Consider the following 26,919-nt stretch of genomic DNA (forward strand, 5'->3'; position numbering starts at 1 on the left):
CACCAAATCTGTCCAAAAAAACACCACAAAACTGCCCAGAATGGTGAACCAAAACTGTCTTAAAAAACAGCCACAAAACTGCATTACTTGCACCACCAAAACTGTCCCAAATTAAAGCCACAAAACTGCCCAGAATGGTGAACCAAAACTGTCCAAAAAAACAACAAGAAAACTGTATAGAATGCAGCACCAAAACTGTCAAGAAAACAGCCAGAAAACTACCCAGAATGAAGAACCAAAACTGTAAAACATACAGCCACAAAACAGCCACTAAGTTGCCATGTAGCATATGAACACTTGGGCTCAGACAAGTATACCATAATCAAAGTAGCACTACCATTTGCAACTAAGTTACCATTCAACCCGTCTTAATTTGCAAAAGCAATACCAACTAATACATTGTGATTAACATTGCATCATTGCCCAAATAAACAACCCAACGAAAAGCAAAAAAAACTGGCCAAATAACAGCAAAAAGACAATACAAAAACCTGCTACAAAACAGCCCAAATAAGGGAATGCAAGCCTTGCCAATCTTGGCATAATAATAAGCCCAAACCAGAAATAAAACAGCCACAAACCAGACCAATAACAGCCAACCATCAATAAAACTTCCCCCAATACAGCAACTGAACTCAGCCAACAAAACAGTCTCCATTTTGCCCAACAGTAACTAACATTTGGCTCAGATGTAATGAACGTAATCAAACAAGCACTAGCATACAACTAAGTTGCCATTAAGACCCTCATAACTGCACCAACTAATGCATTTTGATCAATCAATAAAATGCATCATCATTGCTCAACTCAAATTGGATCATCATAGTTGCCCAACCAAGTTAAAGGTAGTAAAGTGCATCATTGTCCGATTTAAATTGGATCATCATAGTTGCCCAAACATATTTAAAGGAGTAAAGTGCATCATTACATAGCCATAATGAGGGCCTAATCCACTGTCATCATCATCGTTGCCCAAAAAAAATTCAAAGTACTACGATCATCATCGTTGCCCAAAAAGAGTTGAAACTACTACGATCATCATCGTTGCCCTAACAAGTACGAAATATACATGATGAGAAGTTTAAAGTTGTACGGTGAATCATTACAAAAACAGTAGCTCGATACTCCACAAAATAGGTCATAAGTACTATGTAGTTAATTACAAAAATGAGGAATCACATCCTCCGCCATATTCAACGTTGTACGCATAAGTTTGAAAACATCCCTATGTGGTCTTCAATTTGATTTGCCCCGCTAATACGGCCTCCACCCAAGCTTGTCTATAGTTTTCTGATATGCCATAAAACGTGTCCACGTTTTCTTCTGCCGACACAATAATGGCTTGTGCAGAAAACATATCAATCAATTGAAGGTCAAGCTTTTCAAGCTCGGCAAACACCCTTTCTTTTTTGGCAGAGAGTCGGTCCTCATATCCGATCGAATCAGCAATCTTAAGAAAAGCCGTACTGCTTTGTGCCATGAAATCCCCAAATGCGTTATGAATGGACGCCTCTTTTGCGTCAACCTTTGCCTTCTTCTTTGGCCTTTCCGGCACGACATTCATCGCCGGAGTGTTCGCATTAGTTTTTGGAGTGGGGGGATTGGCAAAGCTTGTTGGAGTCCCGGCAGAAGTTGATATGTCAACAAATGCCGGGTCACCATTTGCAAACGATGGGGTATAGTAGTCATCAAACAAGTCATCGGGGTTAAGAGTTTCAACGGGTTCGGCTTGAACATCATCAAGTTCCGCCGCATCCTCAGCTATTTCACCGGTGGCCCTATCCCTCCCAAATAAAATTTGCCAACTCTCGTACATGGGGAACGCCTTCCCATTCATCCCTTTTGCCTTGGGATGAATCTACACATAGTCAACAAATACATTAAGTGGGATGTAATAACAATTTTCATAAGTGATAATGGAAGAGGAGAGAAGTTACCTTCTCATATTCATTCCACACCTCTTGGGAATCCACTTGAATGGAATTGGTTGCATAGTTCCAACCAAATCCACTAATGCGTGTGATGTCGAAAATTAAACTATACTTCTCCTTCCAATTTTTCACCTTTGACTCAATGTTCGGTTGAGCTTTAAGTGTGGTTCCGGGCAATTTCTTTCTCAACTCCTTCTTAACTTCATTGAAGTAGCCCGGTTTAAAACCAGGTTGACCTCTATACTTATCGCAAATACACTCCATCATGGCAGCAAGTAGGCACTCCTCTTCCTTATGCGTCCATAGCCTACGAGCTTGTTTTTCTTTACCACTTGTTTGAGATTGCGCAGTTCCTTCACTTTCCATTATATTTGGTAACCTGATTTTAATAACAATCACAATATGACATAGGAATTGTAGTCACGAAAGGCCTAAATATTACATTGACAAATTAAACACAACCATTCTTCCACAGGTTTAACAAGTGTACAAGCAAATATGATTCAAATACATAAATAACACGGTTAAACATATCCTAGTGGCCACCCCCAGGATGAGCTAACCAATCGTTGTACATTTGGGTTGCCAAGTTATCTCTCATTTGGGTCCATTGGTTTGTACTTTCGAGGGTTCTAATGTAGTCATCAGGTGGTACATTATGTAAGTTCGCCTGCTCCCACGCTGTGTACTGAGCCTCAACGGGATCCACCTCCATTGTACGCTTAATGAGATTGTGGAGGAGGATACAGGCTGTGACGATGCGACATTGAGTCCTAATGGGGTAGAAAGAATGAGATCTCAAAATTTCCCATCTCATCTTCAGCACTCCAAAGCATCTCTCAACGACATTTCGTGCTTTGGAGTGCTTCATGTTGAAGAACTCCTCCCTGCTCTGGGGCATGTGTCCTTGCCTCCAAATATTTATGTGGTATCGTTGACCCCTGTAAGGTGCTAATATTCCTGACCCATTAGTGTATCCGGCATCAGCGAGGTAGTAATGACCTACAAATGATATTAGTTGTGTTACGTGAGTATGTTTACATATATGTGGAGGGATGTTCACTAATGGAAAGGTTTTCAAGTCACATACCGTGTGGAATTTTCAACCCGTGAGGCCTTATCAAGGCATTCTCGAGCACTCTTGAGTCTGTGGCTGAGCCTTCCCAACCAGACAACGCGTATACAAATTGTAGGTTACGACTACAAGCGCCTAACACATTTGTCGCGTAGTCACCCTTCCTTGACCTATAGCGTGCCTTGTGTTCGGTTGGAGGAAGGACAGGTATGAAAGTACCGTCTAAAGCCCCTAGACAATTCTACGAGAGACAAGAGAATTTTTATTATCATAGTTCATTTATAATCAATAAGTGCATTACTATAGCTTAACATATAACATTTATGTACCTCAAACCACTTCCACCTAGCATCTGGTTCATTGGCAGGAATAGGCTGAGGATGATACCACAAGACATTGTGAAGGCGCAATACCGCGATCAAAATTGAGTTGAAATGCCTACTAATTGTTTCTCCCGATCTCCAAAATTGTAAAATGGTACGCCTATTCTTCGTATGGTGCGCGAGGATCCACAAAAAAATCGCAACCTTCTCTACAACGGTGACATTCCTAGACGGCTCTAGCCCATTTTGAGTAAGTAAATGGCACAACGTCATGAATGTATGCCTATTTACCCTCAATTGGTTGTGGCAAGTAGTGTCACTCTGGCGTACCAACCGATTAAGAGCGTCTATTTGATGTTGGTAATAATTAGGATTGGCACGAAGATGAGGCTTTTCTCGATGTCTTTCGGCAATCAAGTCCGTAATTAACAAGTAAAGTTGAAGAACGGTATTCACTACTCTCATCATACATAACACTACTAACAATGTCTTACGGTTTGCCTTCTTTCTTCGTTCACGTTTCGTTAGTCTTGCCATCTGTTTCATAATGAAATTAAAACAAAATTAAAGAGTGTTAGACCTATGATGGCCTATTATGTTCTATTACATAATAACATGTTTACAACTAGTAAGATGTTTACAAGTGTTGGTTTTGTTTCTAGCATGTTGTCTTTATGTCATAATATCATATTGACAATTTGTAGGTCAATTTAATAATAGAATTCTCAGATACTAAAAAATTTACAACCTGTATATTACAATATTCTCCATCTTTAATTTAGAAAACATGAACCATTGATTTCGCTGAATTTAGCACAATTACCCAATAAATTATGTGTATGCACAATCATGCACCAAATCATACTCTAGGATATTGGAACTATTTTTTTTGTTCATCTAAACTGACACACCCACCAAGTAAACGAAAAAGAGGTTCTTCCCTTTTTTTCTCCTATGTACTACATAGTCTAGACCTATATCTAGTTTAGCTATTCGCTGAAACCAACTTAACAGATTCAATCCTATCACCAAATCTATGTGATTGTGTAGTGCCAGAGTGTGAATCCCCCAATTCACTTTATGTGTTCATAACATATTCCTGTTACCTTTAGCCATCCAAAATTGCTGTGATTACCTAATCAATTGATTAGGTCATAGGAGTTGTCAAATAAGAGGGTATGACTACCTATTTTTCCTTAACATTAGTCATTTGCCTACAAAGACCCTTCAAAGTTCAAATTCATAGAAACACCTTTATAAAGTGCTACTATTAATGAAATACTATATTTGGTTCACATTAGCTCTTCGTGTCTACAACCACGGAGAAGGTTTCATGATCTAAAGTAACCCACAATAAACTCTAAAAGTGAGATTCAATAACGCTTTACATTATAGGAAATCAACAAAAAAAGGTCTCAAACCCACATGCACCTGCGCTTTAATTCAGTAGAATATGTAGGATTTAGACACTAAACAGAACAAACCCAAGAAAATATACACACAAAGCACATTGCCCTCTCTTTTCTTATCGATATGTATATATGTATCTATTTATATAATGATGATGATTTGCAGGGCAACTCAGATCACAAAATGAGATAAATAGGGCAACTCAGATCAGAAAATGCGACAGATAGGGAAACTCAGATCGAATCCTGGTACCGAAATTGCAGAATTAACAAGGCAACTCATATCGCAAAATCATGGCGTATTCAGTTCAAATCACAGTTGGAAATGAAGAGAATAAGAAAAAAACCCAACCAATTTCGAGATTTTACGGCAACTCAGATCGCAACCCCAACTGTACAGCATATTAGGGCAAAATCAACAACATAAAATTTGGAGTACAGAACGCAAAATCAGATCGCAACTTCCAATCGTTGGTGGAAACTCAGATCGCAACTCATGTAGTAGTCTGTTCGAATCGTTGGTGGAAACCCCAACTTCCAACATCAAAAACCCCCAAATCGATCACAAACCCAACCGTACAGTACATGAAAATGGAGTACAGAACCATACCTCAGTCCGTGAGGAGGAAGACGAGGGAGAGTTCAAACCGTCGGAGTACGGCGGTGGAGTCACCAGAGTAGATCGGCGACCTCCTTTCTTCTCTCTCTCTCTCTCTTTCTTCTCTTCGTTGTTCTGGTTTTCAGAAAAGAAAACAAATCATCTGAGAAATCATGGAGTAAAAACGATCGACAAGGGGGATTTGGAAGGGTAAAAACGTCCCAAAAATCCCCGGATTTGCCAACGACGGGGTCAAACCCGTTCTTCACAAATCCCCCTTCAGGGGGATTTCAAGCCGCTACAGTATTCTACTCCGGCTTCCCAAATTTTGAACCAAACACCGGATTTGAGTGAGACCTGGAGTCCAAATCCGGCCGGCTCACAAATCGCCCTTCTTCTCCGCCATCCAAACAGGCCCTAGAGGGGTTAGTGGGGGTGTTAGAGTTAGTATAAGGGGGCTTAGAGGCTATTCATAGCCCTAGCCTCCAAAGCTCTGCCCCTCATGGGACTAGAACATTGGTGAGCACTGGGGAAAGAGAGATGAGTTACTAACTTCACTCGAAGTGGTTCTCGGAAGAAAATTGGTTTGTACTATTAGATAAGATATTAGAACTCATAGCAAACATATTAAGATTTATTACGAGTTGAGGTACATGAACGTTAGTTTGGATATTCTGAGTTACAAAAACAAACTTTTGTGGGGTTAGTTCATATATAACTTTGTGTCGACTTTAATCGGGGTGTCACTAGTGGGCCTTTAGTTGTCCACGGTGTTATTGGTTCCCAATGAATTCGTCAAAGTTTGCGTAGTCTGGCTCAAACATACTAACCCCGTTCACGCTAGTGATTAACTTATGCACTATAACTTTTTGATTTTGTCCTTATTCAAAAAAAATTTCGCATTTGTTAGTTTTACGCTAAACTTTTAAGTGATATGGGTTCATCTCGACGAGAGGACCGGAAAAATAAAAAATTATGACTTTTACACAAGTATTTTAGAAAATATCCAAAAAAAAAAATTCGAAAAAACTGACTTTTTGAGCTTTTCTTTTAGAAGTGAACAAACGGAAAAGTTCAAAAGAACAAAAATGTAAGAAACACATCTACGTGTACATCTACTTGTACATTTTCTCTCAGTCTCAAGTGATAGTGGAACCCTCTAAATATTGTGGATCATATCATTACTTTACTTGTAAGAGAAATATAAACACGGATGTATGCTAAGATTTGTCTCCAGCATCAAAACAAAGACGCCATCCCCCAATAATCGGACAAGATCACATTTTCCATTAATTTTCTCGCCCACCAAGCAGTGCCAAAGAAATGCAACTCCGGGAATCAAATCCTCTATACTGTAATTCAAAAAGTCTAGGGACACCACAGTCCAAACGTAACGCCAAATACAACATCTCACGTATATGTAGGGGTCAATATAATCTCCAACCATGACTTTATATTGGAGATGTCAAACGTTTTTTGAAAGCTGACGTGGCATTTTGGCATCTCCAATTTGACATCAAAGTCTTTCTTTTCAACCCTTATGCCAAATTCTATTTATTTGACATTAAGTTATCACTCTTCAACCCTTAATGTCAATCCAAACAGTCATTTTTTGAAATTTGGCATGGAGGAGGGTGGTTGTCAAAATTGACAAGTTTGTCATTCCCTTCAAAGCCACGTAGATTTTGGCATCAAAGAAGGCTGTTAGGTTGGATTGAATTCTGGTGTCAATTGTTACCGTTAACATGTCCACGTATGGGAGATGCTCCAACCTTTGACATCAAATTGGAGATGTCAATTTTTTTTGAAGGCTGATGTGGTATTTTGGCATCTTCAATTTGACATCAAAACCTCCTCTCCAACTCTTATGTCAAATTCTATTTATTTGACATCAAATTATCCCTCTCCAACCCTTATGTCAAAATACAAATGGTCATTTTTTAAAATTTGGCATGGACGGGGGAGGTTGTCAAAGTTGGCATGAGAAGGCTTACCTTCAAATCCACGTAGGAATTGGCATCAAAGAAGGCTGTTGGATTGGATTGAATTTTGGTGTCAATTGTTACCGTTAACATGTCTATGTAAGAATTAACATCTCTCATCGGAGATGCTCTAAGATATTGTGTTTTACTAATTGTTGGGTATATAGCATAATTGATGATGTTGTGTTTTACTAATTGTTGGGTATACAGCATAATTGATACTGTATCCTTCGTGTGCTAGCACATTTTCGGCTATTGGATCGCATAAAAATTTGAAGAAAAAAAAAACCCAACACGTACTATTGGGTTACGACCAACCTTATTCATTTTGGAATCTCAAAATCTCGGGACACGATTTTCAACAAGTTTTATCTATCAATCTCTTCGATCTTGCTCTAAAAAACTTCGCTCAAAACCAAATGTGATCCATTTTTGGGCCTGGAGGATCTCGCGTGAACTCCCCGGTTCCTCCTCTTTCTCTCTCTTCGCCGTCTCTCTCTCTCTCTCTCTCTCTCTCTCTCCTACCTTCAGATTCTCCAATGAATTTAAATTCTCTTTCTTGTCTCCATTCCAAAAACTCTCCCAAGCACTCTCAAATACTCCACCTCCGTTTTCTAGGGTTTTGTGCATAAAATACATTCGTATACACATCAAATTGAGTAGTTGATATGGATGAAGAGGCACCACTCCTTGCCGAAACAACAGATTCGAAAACCCCAGCGAAGAACCACACGAGAGACGTGCATATTCTGAGCTCGGCCTTTTTGTTGATTTTCTTGGCTTATAGTGCCGCTCAGAACTTGGAGAGCACAATTAACACTGTGAGTTCTGTTTTTTCCGATTCAGAGAATTTTCGACGTTAGTCTTGGGATTTGTTTGGATGGGGATGGATTCAAATGAAGAGAGTTGACATTCGTACTCGGTGAGAAGCCGAAAAATAGCTTACATAGGAGTTTGTAGATTGCCCTTTTGATTGAGGGATTTGATAAGAAAATAAAGAAAGGATTAGAGTTTCTTGCTAAATCACTCATTGGGATTGAGTACTTCGGTGGGAAATGGAGAGAAAAGTACAAAAATGATAATTTTTTGGATTGGCTTATTCCCCTTTCTCACCAAAATGGTGAGATTTCGTGAGTAATGTTTGTAGTTATATTACGATCCCAACTAAGCACCTCTGTTCTAGCTCTAATCCTTACATCACTCCAGTTTTACAAGTCACATATAGCTTTTACTATATTTTTTAGTTAAATTGAACATAAAATTCTTTCATTTGAAATTTGAATCTATCCAAATGGAGCCTTATTGATTTCGGGATCAAATCTTGATTTGACTTTGTTCGAATACAGCTGCTTATTTGGTTTTCATTTGAATTGAATATCCTGTTTCAGGAGGAAGATTTAGGCACAATTTCGCTTGGAATTTTGTATTCGTCATTTACGGTTTTCTCTTTGGTTGCTTCATTGGTGGTCCGATATCTGGGATCGAAAAATGCTCTTGTTCTTGGTACCACTGGGTATTGGCTGTTCATAGCAGCGAATTTGAAGCCAACATGGTAATTAGTTTCTCGCAATTGATAGATTGTCTAACTTAGTTCAGGACATTCATGGGTCTAGACTTTCTATGACTGATATTAGTAGTCATGTTGTGTGTTTCAGCTTAAGCGCTTCAACTTATTATAGCTTTCAGCCTTTTACTATCTCGGAAGCTGTTTGACATGAATTTTTTCGTTTGGCTTATCCTTCAAAAACAACCTAAAAAGATAATTTTTTATGCTTTGACTTCTTCAGGATGAAGATTAGGTTATGTGTTCAAAGTTGGGCATGGGCAATTGGGGGCATTTACACTTATTTGTGTTCAAATAATAATAGATACTATTATATTAATAAAAAGTTAGAAGATAAGTTTGTAATTGTTAATATGTAACACCATATATTCCTTAAATTGGATTAATCGTTAAATCATCACTAAAGTATTTCAACCAAAAGCATTACATCATTTGTGTCTACGTAATTGATAAACTATCATCCATCATACAAAAAATAAGACTTTCCTAAGGTTTAATTAGATTCTACTATGTCGATGAACACCCCTGACTTGTTTTGCGAGTGTTTCTAGAGAGTCGGAGCATTTTTTAGAGTGTCCCCATAGAATCCAAACAACAAACATTGAGAAAAATAGGACACTGTGGATTTGAGTGTTGGACGCGTGTTCGGACAGTGTTGGTGTCCAACAAGTGTTTGACAGTACTTGACCTTCTACGAAGTGTCTGTGCTACATATATACAAACTGGAGGTTCCTGTTTCTGCACAAGGAACCAGTACTAAAGTGCCTTCACTGCCTTGCATGCCTGGTGTTTTTAAAAAAATTTCCGTTGGATGGCTAACCTCTGATGAAGTGATTGATCAGTACTTAGAGTAGACTTTGGATGGTTTAGTGTGAGGAGACTTTCGCTATTTGCCCAAGGCAATTGCTCTCTGACTTGAACTCCATACGTACTAGTACTTGTCAGCTTCAAACTTGTCATTGCTATAGACAATGCTCTGACACACTATAGACGAATATGGACAGGGGAAACTCTAGTCCTTTAGTTCAAACATTCTTGGAGAGCTTTATTTTGATCAAAAAAGAGGAGATGAAAAAAAGTAGAGGAAGAAAGTTGTGTCAGTACTTATATTTTGTTCATCAAGCTGATGAATTTGCACCTACTACAAAATTGAATGCTTCTTGATTCAGGTACACAATGGTTCCAGCTTCTTTATACCTGGGATTTGCTGCTTCAATAATTTGGGTTGCAGAGGTACAAGTTCATCTTTTAATTTGGTTCATCTATCCTGTGACTCCTGTCCTTGAAGTAATAAACTTTCATTCTACCCTAACCTTATTCTGGACTGTCAGGGGACATATATTACTTCCACTGCACGCAGTCATGCACATGATTGCAACCTGCATGAAGGAACTGTGATTGGTAAATTTAATGGAGAATTCTGGGGAATGTTTGCCAGTACTCAGGTGAAGCATTTTAGCTTTTCATGGAAATTTCATCCCAGCTATTCTAATAAGAAATTTTTTCATCTTCTTGTGGTTTCATTTTGGTGGTATGGTACTATGGGTGGTTTTAGTCTGTCCTCTAATAATCTCCATTTCGTGTTGAAATTTGCAGTTAATTGGAAATCTTCTCTCTCTTGCTCTGTTGAGTGGTGGGACGGTACGTGCATGCTTATAATTCCATGCTTTGGCAATGAATGTCTTATTATCAATTTCAGTGAAGATTTGATAGTTAAATGGACGTGGTTTTTTTGAAGTATTCATTGCTAGTGCAACTGTTAAACCAATTTATCCTAAGAAAACCTGGGTCTTGTGGAAGCATCGGGTTAATCAACAAACATGACAGGAAATAATAACTTGAACTGAACCAGCTGATGATGGGTTTTTCCTGCTTGGTCTCCTGGGATGTTCTTTATGGGAGGATTCCTGTGATACCAAAGTTGTATATTGCCATAATAAGGAAACTTTAACACTATTGCACAGATAGTTTGCCAGTTTTGCATTTATGCAGCCCCAACCCCAAGCATAAGATTTTTTGACGGTGTCATATCATTGTCTTGCGATTTGGTTGTGGAAGTTACAAGCCTTTGTAAATTCTACCACAGGGTCAGGATCTGCAATTTCATGTTTCTCGCAAAACACTTGCAGATTTATTTATTTTTGGTTAACTCAATAAACTTGCGTTATTGATTTGGCATTCTTTCACATCATGGCAGGGCGGAAGTACCAGTGGCACAACTTTACTATTCATTGTGTTCCTTTGTAGTATGACCTTAGGTACCGTACTTATGTGCTTCTTACAGAAGCGGGACGGTAAAGGAGAGGAGAGTTTACCAGATTCTTCAGTCAGTTTCTACTCTTCAATCATTTCTCTATCAAAATCTGTCATCACTCCATTGTGCGACTTGCGAATGCTTTTAATTATCCCCCTCATTGCATATTCAGGCTTACAACAAGCTTTTGTATGGTAATCCCTGAGTTAACTTGTGACGTGGTGCTTTATTATTGACATTTTGTTATTTAAGACATGCATTTAGTACATCGTTTCTCTTTCTTAATGACTTCTTTTCATCATGGATTGTTTTACTATTTTAGGGCTGAATTCACCAAGGACATTGTGGAACCTGCACTTGGTGTGTCTGGTGTAGCTGGTGCTATGGTAGTGTATGGAGCTTTTGATGCAATAGTAAGTATGGGAATATAGATATGAGTTGCTATATGTGATCCTGTAAATGAATTATTTCAAGCCGACAATAGTTTTTTTTCATTTTGTTTTGATGTGCATTTTTTGACAAGGCATGTTTTCTTTATCTTTTTCATCTTGTTGATTTGAAGAAACAAAATAAAATTATGAGTGAACGAATTTCATTTTCATTAAACTTTATTTTATGACGAAAAAGCACAAAGTATTCTATGTGGAAAAAGAACAAACGAAAGTGTGACTTACTCCATGTTTTCTTTTTGGAGTTGCACTTTGCACGAAACAATCTTCTTTATGCCCTGGTGGTACTTTGGATTTATGAATATTGTTGGATGAAAGATATATTGTCTTTTTTCCAAGATCATTTCCCCCATGGCCTGCATATTTTGAATTTTCGGCAGGCTTTACCCCCAGTATATACCTATCTTCTTTAGGCTCATACGTTTTAAGTCTTGTTGAGGAAAATGCACGGTTTTGATATAATATTGGAGATGCAATCTTATATCCCAAGCTTTGTGGACATTAGAACCTTGAGAAGACCATCTTTGTTGTCAAATTTGTGTTTTTCTTTTCAGTGTTCATTGACGGTGGGTCGACTTACCTCTGGTCTCAAGTCAGTCACTCTAATAGTTTCTGCAGGAGCCTTTATTCAGTTTATTGTATTCCTCTGGATTCTGCTGAAGTATTGGTTAGTGCTCTTGTCAACACCAATTTTTCTCAAGTAATTAGAACCTCCAGTGTTGAATTGAAATACCTGTTTGGAGCTCTTATAACCATGTCAGTTCTTTCCTTGTGCTATTATGCAGTTTGACTAGTGAAGGACTTGGCACCGTATACCTTTTTCTCATTGCAGCCGCATTGGGCATCGGCGATGGAGTTCTCAATACACAGCTTAGTGCTTTGCTTGGGATGCTCTTTAAGCACGATACGGTAGTGACTTTTTCTATTGGTTTATAGTAAGCTTTTGTTAGAGGAACTTTTTCCAAGCATCTCCAAAACGTGAAAGCCCGCATTCTAGTTACACAAGTTATGTTAGTTGCATTTTACCAGATACTTGTTACTTCTTTTGTTCTTTTACATTTGTCAAATTTCATAAGCTATTCAAGATATATCTTGCACGTGTGCGTGCACACCCCCTTCTATATTTTTGTTTTGTTGCATTAGTGAACCAGAATCTTCTTAACTAAAAAATACAAAAAGAAAAGGAAATCTGAAACACTAGTTGCAATATATGCCTAGGGTCTTATCAAAGGGTTTCATTATTCGTCTTGATGAAGAAAGTGGGGAATTATCCGCAAGGGAACACACTGGCTAAATGTTTTTTTTTTCTTTTCTATAAACTCTAAAACACTACTTGAAAGCCTATGTCAAATGACCAAGGGCCATGATTTGATCTCTTCCGCTTGGGTTTATTCTACTGATGGTTTGTAGCCCTCCTAATGTAAGCAATAAGTTTATCGATCTTTGAGCAACCCACTATCTGAGAAGACTCTTAACGAATGGGAGCATCAATAATTTTTGTTATTAGTGATTCATCCCTAATGAGGATATTTTAAGTGATCTTCATTATTTCATTGTGTGACGTTCTTGCATCTGAATTCCTGATGACACTGATAAAATCTCTAACATCAAGAGCAAATTTTTGCTACAGGAAGGAGCATTTGCTCAGCTCAAGGTTTGGCAAAGTGCTTCAATAGCCGTTGTGTTTTTCATGAGCCCATACATTTCGTTGCTGGTGATGTTAGTGGTTATGGTTGCTGCAGTATGCATCGCTGTGGTTGGGTTCCTGTTTCTTACCCTTCAGGTAGAGAGAGCATTTTCCTCTCATGATGCCGATATTTAGTGACCGAAAATGTAATGAACTTTTGTCTCTAAAAGAAAGAACTTTGTCCAGGTCTTGTGCTTTCAGAATTGGTTGAATTGTTGGGCATAAAGATCGTTTCCCAAGTTTCTCTCTCTTTCAATGTTTTTTGTTTTTTTTCCAAATAAATTTGTTTTTTTCAAGGGGTGATGGGATACAATAACCAAAATGCTACACGATCTTTATGCTTGTCCTGGGCTTCATTGGAGTTCTATCTTATTGCACTTGTGGAGAAATGTTGTATTCTGTTTTGGATTCTTCCCCAACTGTCTGTGACATGGAACTGATTTTGGTTCCATGGTTATTTGGGGTTTTAGTTGTGTTTTTTTTTTAATTTGGTTGATCGCTTATTTGCCTGTTCACTAGCACAATACTCTATTAAAGGCTATTGTCCTTATTCAAAAAAACAAAAAAAGTGGAGAAAATTCTATGGCTAAAAAGTTTCGCTACAAAATCTTCCCTTCAAGTTGATCATTCTTATCTTTATAATACCAAGTATGGCGCAGATGGGAGATAGAAGAAACGTCGTCGGTGGATGATGTTGGTACCATTATCATGCGGTTGGATAGATTATCAAATTCTTCATTATTGTGTTGTGTTGTCACTCTGTGAATAAAAGGTGGACAATCTCTAGCTATTCTCCAATGGGCCCTTGATCATCAAATCCTTCATTATTGTGTTTTGTTGTCACTCTGTGTGCAAAATCTGGACAAAGGATTCTCATTCCCCCCAAACACCCCATTTGCATGCAAGGACTAAGGAGGACTGCAAGCTATGAATACTTTTTACATTTACGAGATTCTTCGTCCTCCACCCTTTTAACATTCACGAGAAGACTACCCCTTTTAGCATCTGTATAACTGTGGAAAACATAAATAAATAAATAAAACCTCAACAAGGTCTTGAACCTCAAAACACCAAGGGTCTTAATCATCAAAATGGATCCCGAAAGGCTTGGTATTCATCCAGTTCCTTTAATAGAGTTGTGCTATTGTTCAAGTTTGTGATTGACACAGACTCACTTATTTTTTCAAAGAAAAGAGTAGATTATTCATTTTATAGAAATCTAGTTTTATGGTAGAGCTTTGGTTCAATATTCAATCAAGAGAAATATATCTTCTTCTTCTTTTGAACTAAAGAGAAAAAAACTAGGGAAATATATCTTGACAGTGGATTTTGATATCTAGTCAGTGTTACTCGTCCACTACTGAAACAACGTAGTTTTACTCCTCCATTATAAATGAAGTAGTTTTACTCCACCAAAACATAAGCTTAACAGCAGCACCAAACAAACAAAGAAAGAAAAAAGAAAAGAAAAAGGAACTCCAACCATTCAGGTTTTGTCACGAGACTTTTATATACGTACCTCATCTTCTACATAGTACATGATATTCACGAGACTTTTGCCTTTGACCGTACCTCATATTCTATAGTAATACATTTACGAGAGCATTTTTATACAGAGTGATGCATAATTTCTATAGTCCATTCATGAGACTTTTGTAGCAATAAAGCTAAGGGGACCGACCACTCCCATACTGATAGGGTATCAATGGGCACCAGGAGCCCACTCTATGTCCCGCATGGATAACCCAGCCGTTCAATGATTTAAAAAAATAAACCCAAGTGGGCCCGTAAACAATCAGCAGTCAATTTGATGTCTAAGTGCTCGATCTAATCTTCAATTTTGTCATTTAGATTTCAGGATTCAAAGTCTGAATGAAAAAAAAAATGAAAAATTGGATCGAGAACCTATTCATATTGGATTGAGCTGATTTTTCATAGACCCACTCATTTTTCTTTTTGAACTATTGAACGGCTTAAATCATCTGTGTGGGATCCGGAGTTGGCCCCGCATGCCCGTCGGTATCCCATCATTATGCTATTGGTTGGTACCAATAGCAGAGTTCAAAACTACCTCATCTTCTATACTACATTCATGAGAGTACTTTTATACAAAAAGATGCTACCCGTATAGATGTAGCAACACAGACCCAGCATACAGATGGTTTGGACGGGTTCCCAAAAAATGATTGGAGTCGCTCATCTTTTTTAAAGTACTTTATTTAGAATCCCTATAAAAATAAGTTTATTTGGATACTGATAAGAGCATTTAAGTTTATTTGGATGTAACTTAAACGCTCTTTCCGGTATCCGATAAAACTTATTTTTTACTGGAACCCTAAACAAAATTTATAGATCAGAAATTACAAGAAAATTTGATTTAGAAAAGAACTGACAAAATTTTCATTTGATAAACTAGAGCTCCATTGCTGTTGTGCCTTGGCTTAGGATAGGAAAAATGGGAATCATAAAGTTTGTCGTCTAGTAAATGAGCTCAATATAATCTATCTATCAATATAAGATACTATATAAAAGTCTCGGACTCTCGTAAATGTACTATATATTCTATCTATCAATATAAGGTACTATATAATAGTTTCTGACTCTCTTGAATGTATTATATATTCTATCTTTCAATATAAGGTACTATATAATATAGCTGTACAAGTTTTGGGTTTGGATCTGGTTTTCTTATAGTATTTTGAACAGCTAGTGAATTCACAACCTTTTTGTAACCTATATGCTACCTTATATTGATAGATAGAATACATAATATGTTGGGAAAAATACGGCAATAACAGAAAATTCCAGAGAACAATTCCATTGATAATTCGAAGTTACAGAATACATAACAATAGACAGATTATGAAACGAGATACAAACAGATTGAATGAAAATCAAACCGAGTCCTGTGTGATACCACAGTCTCCTTAAGAAAGATTCGCCGCCTACCGTCGGTGTTGTAGGTTCTTGTTCGGCGTCTTCCTCCCAGGGTTGGCTCGGCTAAACCGCAAGCCGTCGGAACACCGCCGTCAACCGCCTTGGCGAACTGACTACCGCCTGTCACTCTCTCTCAAAGAACAATATGCTGGAATTATTGGAAGGGCTGGAATTTTCTGATTTTCCTCCAAAACGTGAGCCTCCTTTATATAGAGTGGAGGAGGAAGAAGGGGGTGAATGCAGCCATCAATTGCTGAAATGAATTCAGCCATTATGCTGCCATCAAATGCTTGGAGGTTACAAGAATAAAACAGCCATCAATTGCTGAATAAAACATCATCATGGCCAACATGGGGAGGAGTAATACTGCCATCAAGGTAGAGGGGTTACGGGAGTTACGGCCACACACATCAATACGTCTATTGATTGTGGTGGTGCGTCCAGATACAACGAACCGGGGACCGGTTGCCTCGGAAGACCCTCCAAAATCCCGGTTTCATTCACTCGAAATTCCGTAAATTTCCAACATAATACATTCACAAGAATCCGAGATTCTTATATAATACATTTTTTTGATAGATAGAATATATAGTACATTCACGAGAGTCCAATCACTCACCCAATCTCCCATCTGCCCATCTTCGTTTACAAGTTAAACCAAACCCAATCCTTTTCACTTCCCATTTTCAGCAGGAGAGAAAGAGAGAGGAGAAACACAACTTAATAGTAATATTTTCTTCACTTTTTAGTCCAACAGCCGTGAGAGAGAGAGAGAGAGAGAGAGATGTCGTCACTTTTCTTTTTCATTCTCACATCTTCTCCTTCATCCTTATTTCTCAATCCTAGCTAGACACCACCAGCCACCATTTCCAACCCCGTTTAAGCACCGAAACAGCCCGAAAAATACCAGTTCTGAACAGCCATGTAACAGCTCCATTTTAGCTCCGAAACCAGCCCCATTTCAGTCACAAATCAGCCACCGTCCAGCCGCAAAACAGTCCAAAAACAGCCCCGAACCGGTCCCAACGGAACTCCATTGCCGTACAATCAACCCCCAAACTTCGCCGCCGTTTTTGTTGCTCTCCGCTACAACTACCGGACCGAAATCCATTATATGTATAATCCCACGTAGAGGATTTTGCTACTAGAAATTTGATATTTGAAGTTGATATCCGTAAATTTTGCACTAATCTCTTAATATGCCCCTGGTATGCATATTGACCTAGCTAGGTACGTATTTAATTTTATAAAATAGCTAAGCTAAGCTCTTCCCTCGTCATAGTACAGGTACAGAATCTTACTTTTCTTCACCTGAAACTTGTTTGTGTTTTCTATTCAAATCTCATCAGATTTTTGTACCACAAAAGAGATGTCTGACGTGGACCAAAGTAAACCATGGGCGTGGTCGTGGCACATGTTTGATCCTGGTGTCCTTCCGAAAAATTTTCGACAGACTACGGAACATGGACAATGCGGTTGTTGCTCCATGGTAGCAGCGTCGGCAGCTTGCTCCGCGGCCTACGCAATCAAGACCGCAAGGCCCTCTCATGAATTAACTGTACAAGAGCTGATCAACGAAGTCCCCAAATATTACTGGGATGAAATGACCGTAAACGAGAATGACTTGTGAGCATCGGCATATACGAGCACCTCGTTCAATTACATAAAAAGGTGTTGTTGGATATTTTTTTTTTTTTTTGCCGCTATGTGCTTTCCACTAAAAGCTTTGATCTGTTTCTTTTTTTCTATGTTACTCTTGTACGCTGTTGTTTCATTGGGTTCTCTATAATCGCATTAAGACTATATATATTCTCCAATTTTGTAAGCAATACTATTATTAAGTAATAATAATGGTAGTGATCGAGCATGTATTATTCCGTTTCAACATCACTTAATATGACTAATTTTTGTTAACGAAAAATGCTAATCCTTTCAATTCAGTTACCGGATCAAGAGTAGCCCGCCCGACGAAAGGTAGTAAAAGTCAAAACTACCCTCCACAGCCATATTGCCCGAGAAAATGATTTTGTTTTTTTTCTCTTCCTTAATTTGTTGCTCTGTTAAAGCGCGCCTAGCTAGCTCCCTTTGTTTGTTGATTGCAGCGGTTTGTTGTCTAGCTTCCATTTTTTATTTTTTATTTTTATATTTTGTGCTGTTAAATCTCCAATGAGTTAGGAACAGTTAACGACAAAGTAAAAATTAATCGATGATTTGGTTAGGAATAGGATTTAAGGGGTTTGGCATCATCTTCTTTTTTTTTTTTTTTCCCCGGACACTACATCAATTGTGGGAGTCCACGAGACAACCAAACTCAACAATTAAATCAAGGCTTTGTACACTACTATAATTTTGGCATTAATAAAAACAACTTTGGCATTATCTTATTCCAAACAAAACATTGCTCTTACTTTTGGGATAATTAAAAAAAAAAACCTGAAGTAGTTCCTGAAGAAGGGCTAAAAAAAACTGCCCCACTTTGTGGGGTGGGTGGTTATAATATTTACATTTCCTTTTATGCCCTTATAGTCATCAAGGGCATCAGTTAAATTTATGTTTATTTGTTTTGGACAATGTTGGAATAACAAATTGTGAGCCAGCTTCATTTGATTTGTCCATAGTAAACCCTTCATAGAATAGCCATGGGTTCTGAATTAAGTTGTAACAAAATCTAGTGATGCTCAAGTGTATTGCTAGGGACGCTTTAAAATTCCTTACACAATCGTATCCAGAGCTGCATATACATCGAACGGTTCTAAACGCAATTGTTGAATTTGAAGTTATTTTGAGATGGCGTGTTCCTAGACTTTGTATTTTGATAAAGCTTATCAAGCCCGAGCTTGAACTAACAGAAACATTGGTCAAACTCACAAGATCAGCACACACCAACTCAACTTCACATATTGCCCTAAGTAGTTGAGATTAGGTTCATCCTCTCTCTCTCTCTCTCTCTCTCTCTCTCTCTCAATATAACTATACTTACATATGCACATTGATGCACAAAACATCTCAAAACCGTCCCCTGCCATTGTCTCTTCCAGATGATCAATTTCCCCACCTTCAATTCAATGTTCCGAAGCCTCAACTCATGGCGGCCGTTGTTCCTCTCCGCCATCACGTGGACGACGATCCTGACGCTGACCGTGGCGGTCGCTTCATTCGTACCAGAGGCAGTGTTCGTCTCAGCGATCGCTCCGACTTCTATGTTCTCCGACGCGTGCGAGGCGGGGGACTTCGTTAGGGTACCGATGGATGTTCCGACGGAGGTTTTCTGCCTCCCGGCTCACATGTTCCGCCGGTCCAAGATGGATTTGTTGGTTCCTCCAGTTTTCGCGGCGGTCGTTGTTGCCGGTTCGGCTTGCGTGGTCCGTGCCTTGGGTTTGTGGGAGGTGGATGAGGAGACGCATTAAAGCCTCGGAGCCTAAGTCCCGAATCAAATCACGGTTTGGTTCTCTGATTCTGTACTTTCACGATTTTAAAAGCTTGGGGGTTCTTTGTTTCATTTGTGGACGCTTTTTGAGTGTAAAGATTTGAATACAATTGCGTTCCGAAAACAAAGTCTAAACCATGGGAGGATCTCTCTGGTTTTGTTTGGATTGAGTAAACAATTTTAAAAGCTTGAGTTCTAGGTTTTGTCAGGCTTGATTTGCTGCAGTTAGGAGGGAGGATCTCTGATTTTGTTTGGCTGTTGTATCTTGTTTTCAAAAATTTCAAATCTTGGGGCCATTGGAGGTTTGTCCGGTTGTTAACTTCATAGCCCCGGAATTAGTCGAGGTGCCACAGGCTAGCCCGAACACCCGGTTATCGAGAAAAAATACATAATTGTTAAAACACAATATGTAGTGTCCAAAAACAGGGACAATATCAAAAAGCAGAAATCCATGTCTATTCCCAAACTTTCTATATAACTGTCGAGTAAAGTTTGCAGAGATTGTTCCATTATTGGAAGTCATAGGCAACTGCGATTTTCAGATTGAGGCAAGCAACTAACTGTATATAACTCTCACCATCAAGATGCAGACCCCTAAAAAACATACAGTACCGGAACTCATGGACACTAGGCAGGCAGGCTGGCTGTGTTTAACAGCTTTATTATTGATGTAGAGAGAAGATTCGTCGGATAGAACGGGAGGAGGTATTTTGAAGGTTTCAAGCTGAATTAACCAAATTGTTGCTGAAATCCCACAGTTGCTTGGCTAACACCTTATCTGTGGCAAGCTTGCCTGGTGGGATCTCGTTGCAGTCCATGAAATACTTTCCTGTTACACCTTTCAAATTTGGGTGGAGCGCGACATAGCACGTTGTGGCCGCACCCTGAAAAAAGGGAAAGAGAACGAAATAAGTGATCTATAGAATGCCATTACTTGTAAAAACATTCATGAATCGTGAATGCAAGTGAATGAATTCCATTCCCTAGTGAGTGAAGTGCTTATGCCCCTTTCCCCAAATTGACGAGAGGATTCGCCGGATTTAGGCTTTCAACTTTGGTTGTGAATCAAGAGAAATCCCAATTGTTGATCGAAGAATGGAAGGTTTCGATGGAGGAGATGGGCGAAAGTGGTAAGTGGTTCACGTTGGCACAAGGGAAACAAAAACAAGAGGGTAGTTACTAGACAGACTTGAATAGTTATTTTCCATGGTAGTATTGACCTAAACCTTTCAAATTGGACAGTTCTTCAAGTTAGCACAATCTAAACCTTTCAATTTGGACAGGTGACTTCCCAACTTCACCGTTCTAAACGGGAACCAAGTTCAGCAAATCCATCATCATCTAATAAAAACACAGGGTGGCTCTAGATCGCTGAACTAGAATCAGACTGAAATACCCGAAAATTTGTTTGTAACACATTATTGTTCTAGAATGGCAAAACCTCTGTAGAAGTAGACTCACATCATCTCACCTCAAAGTGGCACAAAACAAAATTACTGCCAAGTCAAATCAACCGGTAACAAGGGATTGCACTTTTTCCCCCATTCTTATTGGTTTGGACTGATTACCTGTGGGACGTTCTTCCATAGGAGACAAGTGAATGCCTTCAAAACCCCTGCCAAAAGCACACAAGTGAAACAATCAGACTAGCCTTTCAATCTATGTGTTGGATAATTTTCTGTCGGCGAAAATGCAAAGTACATACTCATTAGAATGCCAGAATGTCTAAAGAGATTTGTCATTATTAACCCAGGATGCACTGAGTTGACTGATATATTTGCACCTTCTTCCTGCTTGACAGGTGAAGAAATAAGATCAGACACCAGAAATATATGACACAAATGCTATGAATGGAAGAAAGAAATGAGTGTTGAAAGGAAAATAAAAAATAGGAAAACAATGAATAATCTGTTGCTTTTAGTCGGAGCGCTCAAGAAAACAAGAAAGACGAAAAGGTAATTTGACCTGCAAACGACGAGCAAGCTCATTGGCGTGCAATAAGTTTGCTAATTTGGATTGTCCATACGCCTTTTTGTCAGAATAACTGATAGACAGGACAAAGGAATTGACAGAAAGACCAAGTTACATAAGCTTCAGTTTATACAAACGTATTTGACTTGTAAATGCTCAAGAAGACACAAGAACCAGGTCAGAGTTGTACTAGTCTTTGTCATTAATCTTGTCGAGTTCTACTCCACCTTCATAAGTGTGGAGGTGTGCAACCGATGACAGGTTCACAATCCTGCCTTCAATACCAGTAGCTCTTGCCGTCTCCTTCATTTTGTCGAGGACTAAGTTTGTTAAAAGAAAATGACCTGGTATAACCAGTTAATTCAAGAAGAAACACCATCAGGAGAGCTTGGAATCATCAACAAGACAGACTAAACCGCCTTTACCATCTAGTTATATCGGCAAAAAACTTAAACATCTTTCCTTATTTTCTCTTATTTGCACTATCAGAAAAAGAATATAACAATGTATTTTCAATGTGACAACCAAACACCAGAAAATGTTTTCGGCCGAAATAAACGGAGCAGTAGATGCTTTAATACTACCTACCAAGATGATTTGTTGCAAACTGCATCTCTATTCCGTCTTCCGATAGCTGGTAGGGGCAAAACATAACACCAGCATTGTTTCTGAATCATATGTCAATGGTTTGATTAATATGTGATTTCAGAATTCTATTGGCGATTTGTTGAACAGAAACTACAGTGTATACATAGGGAGAGAGAGAGAGAGAGAGAGAGAGAGAGAGAGAGAGAGATCACATTAAGAGGTTAAGCGGGAGATTTAGAGCGTTAAAGTTGTCAACGAACGCTCTAATAGACTTCATCGAGGAGAGGTCGAGTTTTAGGACATCCACACGAGCAGCTTGGTTGTCCTTAAGAATGAGCTGTTTGGCTTCATTTGCAGCCTCCATGTTCCTCGCTGCAATGACGACATGGGCATTCCTAAGGGCTAAAACTCTCGCAGTCTCCAGCCCAATTCCGCTTGCCCCTCCTGCGCTTGCACCAAAGTTTCCATTTAGAAGGCATTGACAAAATAAGGTAAACGAAATCAATAAGTTCAATATTAAAGTTGACCAAGAAGTTCAATGTATGTCATAAATTCCTCCACATGGTAGCTGAGAAGCCTTTTAACTCCCTATCTTTACAGTCCTTTTTTTCTAAATCCGTCCACATATTCTTATACAAACAGATCCGAGCTTAATTGTATTTACATTTCTCAATCTCTAAAATCCCTCAACAAAATCCCTACTCAAATTGCATTTGCATTTTTCTTTCCCTCTTTTTTTTTAATCAACATTTTTCTCTCTATAAATGCCGGTAGAAGCCTGTGGTACACGTCTAAAAAACTTTTGGTGACAAAAATTTTGGCTACCAATAAAATGCATCATGAACCACAAAATAGGTACAGAGTATAACAAAATTGGAGTTTACCGTACACACCTATTCATATTTTTACCAAAAAAACATAAAGCAAAATAATCTTGCCCTGAGACTTAGGTGTTTGCTCCATCCTAAAGTCTCAAATTCGATTCTCCTTGCCAATAACTCTTGGAGCCACCTCACCACCACGTGTAAGCGTGTGAAACGGCTGTGGGAGGGGCTGTATGGATTAGTTTGAGGTACGCCCAAACTGGCCCGGGACACCCTACATTACCACAATAAAAAAACTAACAAAAAAATGCTGACACAAAACAAATATGGTAATGTACACCAAAAATATCGAGTAACATTTTTACGGTACACCTACGCCTAGCTTTCTCAAGGAGTGCAATTTTGTTCACCCTCCTTAAAAGAGAGTGAACATTACCCTTTCTCTTATTGGTTGAAATGGTGTAGACCCCACCACAAAGTGATGTCATGCTTACCATGCAATACACTTTTTGGTAAGCATGACGTCACTTTGTGGTGAGGTTCACACCATTTCAACCAATAAGAAGGATGGTAATATTCACCCTCTTAGGTGGGTCTTCTTGAAGAGATAGTTCTTGATCCCAACAGAGCCTAGTAGTTGTATAAAGAAAACCCAATGAACGGAGAAATAGAAATGAAGAAAACCAATAATACCAATCAAAGAATCTCTAAATCTTGAAGGTTTCCGTTGCATTGTCCTGACCCAACTCCTTGCCCTCCACAAATCTAACAAAGCCTAATTGATAGTAATTCTCTAACCAAAACCAAATGAAAAGCAAATTCCAGAAATCAACAAAATCAAAAAAACAAAATCAAAATCCACAGAACCAACAGAACTATAGCATGCTGTGGGGCATACCCACTTCTAAAAACAAACCTAGTTTTTCGGTGCCGAGTGGGCATAGGCCACGTGGTGCCGAGCACCATCTCGGCGGTCCAAACGTGTATTGGACGGCCCAAATCTGTTTGGGTAATTTTTTAGTGTAAAATTATCAAAACACCCCCTCGGCACCACGTGGCTCGTGCCCACCCGGCACTGAAAAATTTCTCCACAAAGAAAGATGAATTCCGAAACAACAGATTGGCACACAATTCAGAATGATGACAACAAACACCCCTATTTTGGCAATCAATTCAAAATGATGACAACAAACACCCCCATTTGTAGGTGTACCGTATCTACTAGCCACAAAAATTTGTAAATTGCCACAAAGAATCATAATTAAACACTAAAAAAATTGGTATTTGGACCCCAAAAAATCATAAACCACACCCAAAATTTCATAAACAACACCATAAAAAATCGTAAACAACGCCACAAAAACGGATTGGGAAATTCTGGAGTGCAAGGCCCGGCAAGACACCCTATAGGGCGCACACCTATTGATCGTGACAATGAATGGTTGAGATATGATTTTTAATTATGACTGGTTTACTTGTCATAATTGATGTTTTATCTAGACCGTTGATTGATGAGACTGATAGCTGTGAACCGCCTTACATGTGCACCACACAGGAGTGCACTACAGCTAGGGCTGCAAACGAACGAGTGGCTCGTTGAAGCTTTGCTCGGAAGTTAAACGAACGAGCTCAAGTCGATTTTTCAGCTCGCTTTGTAAACGAGCCGAGCTCGAGGTAGGATAAACTCGGCTCGAGTCGGCTCACGAGCTGGGGTATATATATTTAAGTTTAGGATTTTTATTGTTATTTCATAATTCGTTCTTTCCGTTTTCACTTTCCAGTCAACCAAGGAAGACGAAAGCACACACACACCAGTACTCCTCCGTTCCATAGAAAAATAAAAGATATGTACCTTCACAATCAAAATATTTTTGTTTGATTAGGCCTATGCGAGGATATATATACATTTTTTGTTGGTTCGTTGAGGCTCGTGAACAAGCTCGAGTTTGAGTCAAGCTAAGACCCGCTCGGCTACATGTGCACCAATCAACCAAGGGAGGCGAAAGCACACGCACACCAGTACTTCTCCGTTCCTTAGAAAAATGAAAGATATGTACCTTCACAATCAAAATATTTTTGTTTGATTAGGCCTATGCGAGGATATATATATATCGTTGGTTCATTGAGGCTCGTGAACAAACTCGAGCTTGGTCAAGCTAAGACCCGCTCGGCTGGAGCTTGACTCGTTAAGTTTTCACTAAGCTTGAGCTTGGGGTTCGTTAAAAAATAAATAAACAAGTTTGAACATGGTAAAACTTGGCTCGGCTTGTTTGCAGCCTTAACTACATCGCCTCCGGATCCCACAAAAACTCATAACTTTGAGCCGTCCTTTTAACTTGCGCCTTCTTTTTTTACAACAAATTCATGAACAATATCACAAAAATTCGTAAAGTAACCAAAAAAAATCATAAAATAAAAATCGAAAAAGTTCATATATCAGGCCACAAAAAAAATCATAAAATGAGCCCAAAAATATGTGTAAATGGTTGGTGATTTCTTTCCATACACAGAAGCTTTCTTTGTTGTCTCTTGAATTGATTTGATTGTTGAGAGTGCTAAAAAAATTAACTCCGCCGCCTGTGTTATGCTTCGAGTCTTATAAAGGCCCCGTTCCGGAACGTGACATAAGTACTTATTTTTTAAGAAGATAATTTCAAGTTAAAAAATGATAGGCTTATTGAAATCTAAAAACTATGCACTATAGATCTTGTTTGAAATATCTCATTGAGATCTTTAATACGGTAAAAAAAAATCAAAAAATTATTTTTCATTTACATTATTTTTTAGTTTAAAAATATAAAATAAGTATTTATTTTTTAAGAAGGTGTTTTGGAACTGGCTCTAAGTCACACAGCCGGTTCGGAATGCGGGTAGAGGAAGAGAAATTGTGTAGTTAGAATTGACAGTCAACAAAATGAAAAACCTCGTTAATTAGATCCTCGTTACATTAGCCGACCCAATTTATTAAGACTTTCGGTCCGGTTCGATTCCAGTCTCTTCCACCACCTATTGATAAAGACAAAGTGATAGCATGAAAAATACAGATAATCGATACGCATAGATTGTGTGAAGCCTAACCGGTGATAATGGCAGTGAGATCACTGGCATCAATCCCATCAGTAACCTTCTCAGCGGTTGAAGCTGATCCAAACCCACTCGGGCCTGCGATTCCCGTCATCAATGTGAAGATTCCCACTTTCACCATTTTGTTTAAAACCCACAAAATTGATTGATCAATTTCCCACTTCTCCTGCAAACACCCTGTTCAGCAGATATTTTCAGAGAGAGAGAGAGAGAGATTGAGATTTAGAGAGAGGGAACTGACGGGAAATCAGAAGAGAAGGAATTTGCATGAAACAGAGCAGCAATGAAAAGGAGAGCAAAAAGGGAAAGAGAGCAGATAAGAAAAGGAGGAGGCGGTGGTGGTGGTGGTGGTGTAGAAGGAGTAGAAAGTGTAAAATAAGGTTGGGTGTGGAACAAGACAATGGGGACATTTATTGGCATTGGCCGTGTAGAATTAGGTTGGGTGTGAAAGGAGACAATGGGGACATTTATTATTGGCATTGGCGGTATAGAATGGACTACACCCACCTCTCAACCGTTCCTTAACTTACCTCCTTTATCAGTAACCTTTACACCCTGTTTGGATAACTGCCGAATGAATGGATGAATGAGGAGTAAGAATGCAGACAGGAATATCGTGAGCAATTCCAATCCGCCGGAAGAAATTTGTGCATCCAAACACACACAAAAAGGGGGCATGAATTTGGCGTATTATCTTCAATTTAATAGTTCTCATGGGGTTTCTAGAACCGGACTCAGCTCCTGTCTAGTGTTATCCCACTTTTATCCTTCTAGTCTGGTCCAGTTTGGGACAATTTGAAATGGCTTACAACAATG

At 38.8% G+C, this 26,919-nt stretch overlaps 4 protein-coding genes across 5 annotated transcripts; 2 read left to right on the top strand and 2 right to left on the bottom strand.

The window, feature by feature from the left end:
- Positions 1 to 989: 989 nt before the first annotated feature.
- LOC131322564 (uncharacterized) lies at positions 990 to 5,754 on the bottom strand. Of its 2 annotated transcripts, XM_058353923.1 has the most exons (4): positions 5,349 to 5,754; positions 3,336 to 3,866; positions 3,022 to 3,247; positions 2,319 to 2,933 (listed from the first exon to the last, which is right to left on the bottom strand). In XM_058353923.1, the coding sequence occupies exons 2-4, from the start codon at positions 3,864 to 3,866 to the stop codon at positions 2,467 to 2,469; spliced, it is 1,224 nt and encodes a 407-aa protein (XP_058209906.1). In that variant the 5' UTR covers positions 5,349 to 5,754; the 3' UTR covers positions 2,319 to 2,466. The 2 variants fall into 2 exon arrangements, with proteins under 2 accessions (XP_058209908.1, XP_058209906.1); XM_058353925.1 differs by lacking the exons at positions 2,319 to 2,933; positions 3,022 to 3,247; positions 3,336 to 3,866 and adding exons at positions 990 to 1,858; positions 1,938 to 2,310 and having other exon boundaries at positions 5,349 to 5,527.
- Positions 5,755 to 7,986: 2,232 nt separating this feature from the next.
- LOC131322839 (UNC93-like protein 3) lies at positions 7,987 to 13,661 on the top strand. Its single transcript, XM_058354357.1, has 10 exons — positions 7,987 to 8,139; positions 8,707 to 8,870; positions 10,052 to 10,115; positions 10,214 to 10,327; positions 10,479 to 10,523; positions 11,080 to 11,330; positions 11,459 to 11,549; positions 12,140 to 12,252; positions 12,371 to 12,494; positions 13,216 to 13,661. The coding sequence occupies exons 1-10, from the start codon at positions 7,987 to 7,989 to the stop codon at positions 13,405 to 13,407; spliced, it is 1,311 nt and encodes a 436-aa protein (XP_058210340.1). The 3' UTR covers positions 13,408 to 13,661.
- A 5,552-nt stretch (positions 13,662 to 19,213) lies between these two features.
- On the top strand, positions 19,214 to 19,822 carry LOC131322002 (uncharacterized). The gene has a single exon (XM_058353083.1). The coding sequence runs from the start codon at positions 19,248 to 19,250 to the stop codon at positions 19,614 to 19,616; it is 369 nt and encodes a 122-aa protein (XP_058209066.1). The 5' UTR covers positions 19,214 to 19,247; the 3' UTR covers positions 19,617 to 19,822.
- A 244-nt stretch (positions 19,823 to 20,066) lies between these two features.
- Positions 20,067 to 26,716, bottom strand: LOC131322001 (short-chain dehydrogenase TIC 32 B, chloroplastic-like). The gene is made up of 8 exons (XM_058353082.1): positions 26,098 to 26,716; positions 22,408 to 22,639; positions 22,196 to 22,275; positions 21,798 to 21,951; positions 21,602 to 21,680; positions 21,342 to 21,426; positions 21,205 to 21,251; positions 20,067 to 20,520 (listed from the first exon to the last, which is right to left on the bottom strand). Exons 1-8 carry the CDS (start codon positions 26,222 to 26,224, stop codon positions 20,356 to 20,358), a joined length of 969 nt encoding a protein of 322 aa, XP_058209065.1. The 5' UTR covers positions 26,225 to 26,716; the 3' UTR covers positions 20,067 to 20,355.
- Positions 26,717 to 26,919: the final 203 nt, after the last annotated feature.

The sequence above is a fragment of the Rhododendron vialii genome, chromosome 4a (assembly GCF_030253575.1).
Source record: "Rhododendron vialii isolate Sample 1 chromosome 4a, ASM3025357v1".
NCBI lineage: Eukaryota > Viridiplantae > Streptophyta > Magnoliopsida > Ericales > Ericaceae > Rhododendron > Rhododendron vialii.